The following is an 8,697-nucleotide window of genomic DNA, read 5'->3' on the forward strand; positions in this document are numbered from 1 at the left end:
ACTTGCGCTCTCCTGCCGTCAGCTTCCTCGCTTCCTAGTATTCTATCTTCCATATTGAATGGCCACCGAGTGCTTTTGCCGTCACTTGCATGGAAGAGCATTGATTGCATGATTCGTCGCATAAGGTACATTTACATCTGCAACTATCAACAAGTGCATCAACCATTTATTTTGTTGATGAACCATGGAACTTAGTTTTCCCTAAGGGTGTGCCAGATTGAAACAGTGGACCACAAGAAACAAACAACAAGACGAATAATCAACGGTTTATTGTGTCTAGAGAAATGTGTTTTATTTAACCAAAATATTGTCATTTTTTAAAGTGGGAAAATCTTGCTACTCTTAAGCATTTTGTGATCAGAATGAAATATTTTCATTGAGACATATCCTTGATATGAGTTTAAACCTTCAAAGTATATTGCAGGTGGCTGGCTTTGTAAATATAATGGAGGCGGTATTCATCCATGAGGTCTCCATATATTGAAGCGACCCTTTTGACCATCTCAGGTACTCTTCTCTCTCTATCTCTCTCTTTCTCGCTCTCTCGCTCGCGTCCGTCCATAACTGTTCTGTTTCTCGCGATCGGTCAAGACTCGAAAAGAGAGGAGAAAAAGGTAATAATAAGCACGCGCAATTGATCAAATCGGGCTGCTTTTGGCGGCCTGGATCTCCTAATCTCCTGATCGTACGGCGGTGGGCGGGCTTGTCGGCCGCTTCTACGTGAGTAATCCTTCAAGAAACGGGGACGAAGGAACCGCCTTTACCCTGTTTCTCCTCCACTTTGACGCATTGAATCCGCCATAACTGTTATGTTTTTCTGCGATCGAGTTGCATTGGCGAAGAAAAAGGAAGAACAGATAGAAGGAAGGAATAGTACGATTACTCTTCGAGGCTTTGTATGCAACAATTCCCTTTTTTTTTTTCCCTCTGTTTGAGGTACCCCGAGCTCTTGATTTTATGTATTCGAGGAATCTCTAGTGAAAGCCTTCTCTCCGTTGGGCGGTTCTTTACTTGTTTCTGTTGGTGTCTTCAAAATTTGCTAAAGCTCGTTCCTTTTTAATTTCTTCGTATCATTTGCCGTCTCTGTGCTGGGTTCTGTTAGTTTTCATCCGGTGCTCCGTGACGAGATCATCCTTCTCTGTGAACGTTTGTGTCCTGAATCTTTAGTTGGGTGCTTGGTTCTGAGGCTATTAATCAAGGTGAATGATCACTGGTGTAGTTTTGGCAGGTACCTTGCTTGTGGTTTCCTTAGACATGGGCCACTTAGATGCTCCCAAGTTTGGGTTTTGGATTGTGATCGAGGTTTATAAATTAGCGACAAGAGTTTTTGGGTTTTTCTTTTCTTTTTGAGTGGTCTCATTCGTCTTTCCACTTTTGCTTCGAAAGATTATTTCTTTTAATTTATTTATTAACGTTGGCGGTTGATTAGCAGCCGTAGATGCACAATATAGTGGCTTTGTGAAGTTATCTATTATTGCGCTGCACTCTGTACCTTTTCCCATTTTTTTGAGATTTTAAAACTGAAAAAGCTGCTTATTGGAGTATTATTCTTTTTTTGTGTGCTCATCTAAGGATTCTAACTCTTTTTGTAGGTGAATTTTTTAAGAATAATCTTTTTTCTTGTCTGATGTGTGGCAGCGTTGCTCGTTTAAGAAGTTGATGCATTCTTTCTCTTTCTTTTGTGTCCTGGTAGATCCCTTGGTCTTTTCAACATATGGTTCTATATGACAGTTCATGGGTATAACATTTTGATTGTTGGAACGAGTGTTGGCTGACATTTCCTGTTTCTTTTCATTTTACTTCAAGTGATTGGAAAAGTTTTGGAACTTAAACGTTAAAATTGTTCATCAGGAACGATTTCTGCTCTTATTTAGAATTCTTTATAATAAGTTTCTGTCTAACATGCCAATTAATAACTCCAGGGAACAGCTTGGCCGGTGCTCATGGAGGCCAATGGCGTAGGAAAAACAGCAAGAAGGTGCCACATATCTCGAGAAGATAGTGATGTGAAATCTGTAGGTGATTTTGGTGAACTTGATCCATGGACAGCTTGGGCATACAAGCCACGCACAATATCTTTACTCCTCATTGGGACATGTGTATTAGTGTGAGTCCTTGCTCGTGCTTATTTCAAGGTTATTTTAGTATCAAGTAACTCTATATGAATCCGTGGTTCATAGTGGCATATATACTGGTGAGATGACATCCCCCTTCTTCTTTCTCTTCTAAATGTTCAATTAAGGAAGACATTAATGTACCATATGCGTATCTGAACTCATAATTGATTGAGCAGTATTTACTCAGAACAGTTATTTTTAGATATAAGCTATGAACATAACATAACATACTTCGTGGATTTAATAAATGCTGCAAGGGGTTTATATTGTGTAGTTTACTTGTCTGATTTTTGCCCACAGCTGATGGTTCTACTTTTCAAAAAGTAGAATCACTCATTATATGAATTGCATAGAAGTCTTATGGTCTTGCTTTAGCTCTTGGTTAAACTTACATAATAAAATGGTGGTGAGGCTATAGTAAAACTATTAGTAAATCATTTTTAGAACAAGAAATCGGACTATCAGGTTGTAGACCTGTTACTCATCTATGAAGCGAAAGATAAGAGTGTAATTGCTGTCTTAATCACAAGTGTTCCATTGAAAGAAATACTAAGACACTACATAAGAAATCTGACAGTCCTGTAACATATGTACTTGTGATGGTTTTCTCATGGATTGGTAGCAGTGCATTCTAAACCATTTTGTACTTACAGTTGGGCTAGTGGAGCACTTGATCCTGAAAGCTCAGCATCAAATGACATTGTAACATCTGTGAAGAGGTGTGCTTATTTTGAAAAGTTTGTCCTGATTCACACTTATATTATGATCTTAACATACAAGCTATATTATTTGAGTATTTATATTGCTGAATTGTTCTCTTTGAATGTGCATTATTAAACTCTTGGAAGTTTGTAAATTTCAATGTGCCTCATTTATATTGCACTTTATCGTCACTAACCTTTCTTTGTTTTGTAGGGGTGTTTGGGCAATGATTGCAGTCTTCCTAGCCTATTTCTTGATGCAAGCACCTTCAACGTAAGTTATGACTTTAATTACTGACTCCAAGGATTTAAACCTATTGCTTATTCTCAGTTTTCATGTTCTAGATTTATGGACAAGTGTAGTGGCTACACCTTTCAAAGCATATTAGTCATGAAAAATTATGAGACTTATCTGTACTTGTATAATCAATTATAGCTAGTCTATGTGCAATCCTTCCAGTATACAGAAGTTGGACAAGTTTTACTGTGAATATTTAAGTTGTGAAGTATCTGGTATCGTCATATGGTGGCAGACTTTGAGATTGACTTAATAGCTTTGGAGGATTTTGTGGTACTCGCATATGGCAATTCAAGCATTTTATCCTTCAAGAAGTACAATTTAGTTTCATACTAAAGAAATTTGTCACTTGTCTCTAGACTTAACCTGTTGCTCTATCCATATAAGATGGCATAATAAATTATGCCTTGTTAATAACCTATATGCTTCTCAGGGTCCTTATAAGGCCGCATCCTGCCATTTGGCGCTTGGTTCATGGAATGACTGTGGTGTACCTTGTTGCCCTCACTTTTTTGCTTTTCCAGGTATGTCTTTGATCTTCTAATCTGATAATTTACAAGGATAACACTAATTCATTTCTGATTTCTACCTATTCTTATTTTTTCTGGAACTATTTTCCTATTGCCTTGCTTTAGTACTTGGTGTTGTTGATCTAATTTAGGATGAAATTTTGAGTCACATGTATAAATTTGTACAATGTCATTTGAATTGGGGTGTGTGTGTGTGTGTGTTTCTCTCTCTCTCTCTCTCTCTCTCTCTCTATCTCTCTCTCTCTCTCTCTCTCTCTCTCTCTCTCTCTCTCTATCTATATATATATATATATATATATATATATAATCTCATGATGGATAATGTATTTGGTATTTGACTTTTAGCTATTTGTATAACCTGAAAATAATCATATTTAGAATATTCTGCTGCTATTATCTATTGACATTTCACTTCTGTATCATATTATGTGCCATTTTGTTCTGAGTAGTGTCCAGACTTGAATCTTGATATATAACATAAGCTTTTCAATTTCTTTTATATCTGTACATTCTGTAAGAATTTCTCTGGCATCTTTTGTCCACTCCCTAGAATCGTGATGATGCTCGGCAGTTTATGAAATATCTCCACCCTGATCTAGGAGTTGGTAAGCATTCGATTTTGTAACTTTTGATTTGTGTCATAAGAATAGCTTTTTCTGACAAAAAGGATAACTTTTTGTTTATAGAACTACCTGAAAGGTCATATGGAGCTGATTGCCGTATTTATGTCCCTGAGAATCCCAAAAGCAGGTTTATCAACGTTTATGTATGATTTCTTCACTCCAACCTAATTTTCTTTTCCATTCTATATTTCTCTATGTTTTCAAGAAAAAACATGCTTTTATGTTTTGCAATTACTAAACTGTCTTAGGTTATTCCAGGAGACATTATTTGATGAGTTTGTACTTGCTCATATTTTTGGATGGTGGGGGAAGGCAATAATGATACGTAACCAACCTCTTTTGTGGGTATTGTCGATTGGTTTCGAATTGATGGAGGTCGGTTTTCACACTCGGCAGGGGATTACTAATATATATTATGGCTTTCTTCTTTAAATTCAGCATTTTAAAGCTCATCATCTAACAATTACAGCTTACTTTTCGTCATATGTTGCCGAATTTCAACGAGTGTTGGTGGGACAGTATTATTTTGGACATCTTAATCTGCAATTGGTTTGGTGAGACATCATTTACTCTTTATCTTGTTGCTAGATGCAAATGATGCTTTTCAAGTTCAAAATTTCCCACTTTGGAGTTCTTGATTTTGAATTAATCCAGATACTTGGAATATTAGACCTTTTTTTTTCAAGTGGCATAAGGTTTTATGCAATATTTATTATAATGGTTACATCTCGTACTCTTATTATGTCAAGTGTGACTTGGTCTTCCCTCTGGTTCATGACAAACTAAGGTGTGGTTACAGTCTCTGATTGATGCAACACAAGTTTTCTTATTATTAGGCTGTTCTGATTATTAATTCCATGATAGTCGTGCTATACAAGTGGTCAGTATTGCTTCATAACCACTACTGGACTTCAGCCTTGTGATTTCTCTGCATCAATTATTTAAATGTCTTTGTTGATTGGAATTTAGGACATATTAGTTAGTCTTTTTGTAGTTTCTATCTGGCTGAGGGCAATATTCAAAAGTAGAAGGTTGCTTAGTATAGCGATGACTTGTGTTCTATTTCGTAATATTGTTAGGTTAAAGGGAGGAGAAAAACTTGGTTTTAACTTCAGTATATATAATCAGGTTTAAATTCAGTGAATGACTTTGCTGGCCTTTTTCTTTCCATTGCAACCATACTGCAATAGTTGATGAACCCATGTCTTTAAAATTACTGTTTATAGTCCTTGGTAATACATGGTTCTTTGGCTTATCTCACTCTGTAACCTTCGAATTTTAGAGTGCTAGAAGGATTTTCTGAAAAGATTTGCTGAGACCTACTATATAAGAGAAGATGTCAGCCATTCTGGAGTAATGAATCACTCTTCTATTTCTCTTTCCTTAGAAACTCAGTAGAATTCTTCGATGATGGGACTTTGTATGAATATGATTATTAATGAAAGTGTTCTATTTTTTTGTTGCTATAAGTCTATAACATACACATGGAACTTGATGTGTTAATATTTTTGTGTTCTTTTGTATTTCCAGTTTCTGTTTCTTTCTCATTACTGTATTCTCTTTTTTTCATTGCTTTTTTCTGCTCAGTTCCAGATAACTGTAGGTCGCCAAGAATTTCTCTCCATTCCTATGGGCTTACCAATAACTACAGAATTGAATCCGCTGTTTCAAGTTTCTTGGCATCTCTTTGTTTTTCTTGTAACTTAAGGTTATTTTTCCCCTACGAGAACTACTCCTCCGGAAGCCATTTCTTTTAATTTCTAACTTTTCCTAATCTTGATTTCTCAGAACTAAAAAACTATTATGATAATACCTAATTGACCAATATTAAACATCTAGTACTATGAGCCCGAGAATCATCCAGAATATTATCATAAAGCGCTCTGTATTTCCTTCAAGCTTCTGTACTTTTAGTGTAGGCAAAAGTTTGATACTAGTTTGCCATGAGAATATATATTACAAGAAGAATCTCATTTTAAGCTGTCTTCCTTTAGCCAGCCATAAGCTGAGTAAATTTTGAGTGAATGTGTGTGTATCAGCTAATAAGATGATCTTGTTGAGAAATTGGATTTATATAGTCTCCCTTCTCATTTCTCTTGGGTTTAGGTTGATTTATCTGGATTTAATTAGGATCAAACTTGATGCTTTCTGTTTGAGAAAATTTCATGTATTTTGATGTTTGTGTTCATTTAAGATCTTGCACCTTTTTGCTTTCATTAAGCTTCTAGTAATTGATTGTAAATACTATTTATTTTCTGTTTAAAAGTAAAAGTAGCAGCATATAGTAGGTATGCTACTGAAGAGATATTCCTCCTCCTTTCCACCAAGGTATGTATTTAGTTTGGTAAAGAACAGGTGGAAATGGATGCTGTTTATTTAGAGACAACTTGTCGAATTACCAGAACCTTTAATCAATTTGTGGATCAAGATTTATTTTTTTAATCATCAAGACTTGATTATTCAATCATAACATTCTTAAGTGAGATCCTGAAATTTTGTTTCTCTTGCTGTTTTATCACATGAAAATTTTCTTGTTGTTACTTGTCAAATCAAATCAATTGGGCAAAAGAAAGCAAAGTCAAAAAAATATCTCTATCATTCTGATGATGTTTTGGTTTATAATTCAGGTATCTGGGCAGGAATGCATACTGTTAGGTACTTTGATGGGAAAACATACGAATGGGTTGGCATAAGCCGCCAGCCAAATATCATTGGTAAGGTATGTTCCATGACAAGCTGTTGTGGATATTTGAGTTTGCCACTAAAATTATGAGAGAAGTTGGGCTTGAATCCTTTGTATGTTCTTGGGAATATGATTTAGAATCTGTCAATATGATAAGATGAGAATCTAATAGTTTCATTATTTTCTATGACATTAATTAAGATGAGAATTTTTTTCAGACATCAAATTGAATGAACGGGTTTGCAACAATTACTGCATGATTATTGAATCCTTAAGTTTCATCTCTGGTGGAATTCTAACTTATGCAATTTCTATTATCACAAGTCTAAAGTATTCATGTCTTTTAATCCGTCTTAGTTGCTCTGTGACTTTTGCTTTGTCATTTCAGAAGATGATTTTAATTTTGGATTTGCCTACACTTTTATTTGTTTTTCAAGGTCAAAAGAACGTTGAGCCAGTTCACACCCGCACAATGGGACAAAGACGAATGGCATCCTTTGCTTGGACCATGGAGGTTCATTCAAGTGCTGTGCCTTTGTGTTGTTTTTATGACTGTGGAGCTGAACACTTTTTTTCTCAAGTTTTGTCTTTGGATTCCACCTAGAAACCCCTTGATTGTTTATAGGTTGGTTCTGTGGTGGCTAATTGCTATACCAACCATCCGTGAGTACAATACCTACTTGCAAGACAGGTATACTTCTACCAGAAAAAAAAGAGATTTTTCTTCAGTGAACTTGCATAATTTCCTAATCATATCATGTATCTCAAGTTCTTAGTTCATTGATGCACAAAGAGCTATCTAGTTCTTGATGCTGTCTCAGTTTTAAAAACACAATGATTGCAAGCTTTTCTGTGTCACTAGAAGGAAGACTAACATGATCAATGGTTTCAGAAAGCCTGCGAAGAAGGTTGGTGCATTTTGTTGGCTTTCACTAGCAATATGCATCGTGGAGCTTTTAATCTGTGTCAAATTTGGCCATGGTGGGTTCCATATCTTTTTATACGCATGTTTTATGTTTCTTCTTTGCCTCATTTCTTCTAGCATTCCGGAAGCAATCTGACTAGTTTTTCCTCAAACCAGGTCTCTTTCCCAATCCAATGCCTCCATGGTTGATAACTTTCTGGACGACCGTGGGTACAACCCTCATGATTTTTCTACTTGTTTGGTCTTGGCAGATTCATCAATCGGTGACGAAAAAGATGGTATGATCACATATTAGATTCTCTGCTACCGGTTTATTTTGCATCTGTACATATGCCTCACAATTGTAAATGGCGTAATTGTTGCCTAGTCTGGAAACCAGTCGGGCACGTAGAGGATGTCTTTTTTCATTTTCCTTGTTTTTGGTTCCGATTCCTCCGTTAACGTTATGTCTGCTTTTCTTGACCATGACCTTTTATGTATCCAATTGAACTATGAGATGAGTTCATACCCACAGAATGAAATGGAGTCATCATTTTATGACATCTCAACCATTGATCATTTTGTTTATAACCTTTAGTTGTTACTTGTTTTCCAATATCATAAGCAACTTCCTCATGCTTATATCATCAGTAGCCATCACAGCTTGGACTTGGACTTGTTAACTTGCTGATTCAAGTTCCTTGATGTTATTTCCCTACTCATTTTCCCTATGTCCATGATATTTGTTCCACCATTTAACTGACAGTCCATTCATTCCATTTGCATTTACAGATGTCCAGGTTAATAGATTTTTGGCACTCTTTCTTGTTCTAACTATCTA

General features: G+C 35.9%; 1 protein-coding gene across 3 annotated transcripts; it reads left to right on the top strand.

Moving 5' to 3' along the window:
* Positions 1-515: 515 nt before the first annotated feature.
* LOC135582691 (CDP-diacylglycerol--serine O-phosphatidyltransferase 1-like) lies at positions 516-8,447 on the top strand. 3 transcript variants are annotated; one of them, XM_065155882.1, is made up of 14 exons: positions 730-896; positions 1,923-2,107; positions 2,771-2,836; positions 3,033-3,092; positions 3,550-3,640; positions 4,197-4,251; positions 4,333-4,412; positions 4,528-4,644; positions 4,739-4,823; positions 6,897-6,988; positions 7,390-7,466; positions 7,578-7,643; positions 7,845-7,933; positions 8,034-8,447. In XM_065155882.1, exons 1-14 carry the CDS (start codon positions 810-812, stop codon positions 8,159-8,161), a joined length of 1,278 nt encoding a protein of 425 aa, XP_065011954.1. In that variant the 5' UTR covers positions 730-809; the 3' UTR covers positions 8,162-8,447. The 3 variants fall into 3 exon arrangements, with proteins under 3 accessions (XP_065011953.1, XP_065011954.1, XP_065011952.1); XM_065155881.1 differs by lacking the exon at positions 730-896 and adding an exon at positions 516-720 and having other exon boundaries at positions 7,390-7,643; XM_065155880.1 differs by having other exon boundaries at positions 731-896; positions 7,390-7,643.
* The last annotated feature ends 250 nt before the right edge of the window (positions 8,448-8,697 follow it).

The sequence above is a fragment of the Musa acuminata genome, chromosome BXJ3-6 (assembly GCF_036884655.1).
Source record: "Musa acuminata AAA Group cultivar baxijiao chromosome BXJ3-6, Cavendish_Baxijiao_AAA, whole genome shotgun sequence".
NCBI classification, from domain to species: domain Eukaryota; kingdom Viridiplantae; phylum Streptophyta; class Magnoliopsida; order Zingiberales; family Musaceae; genus Musa; species Musa acuminata.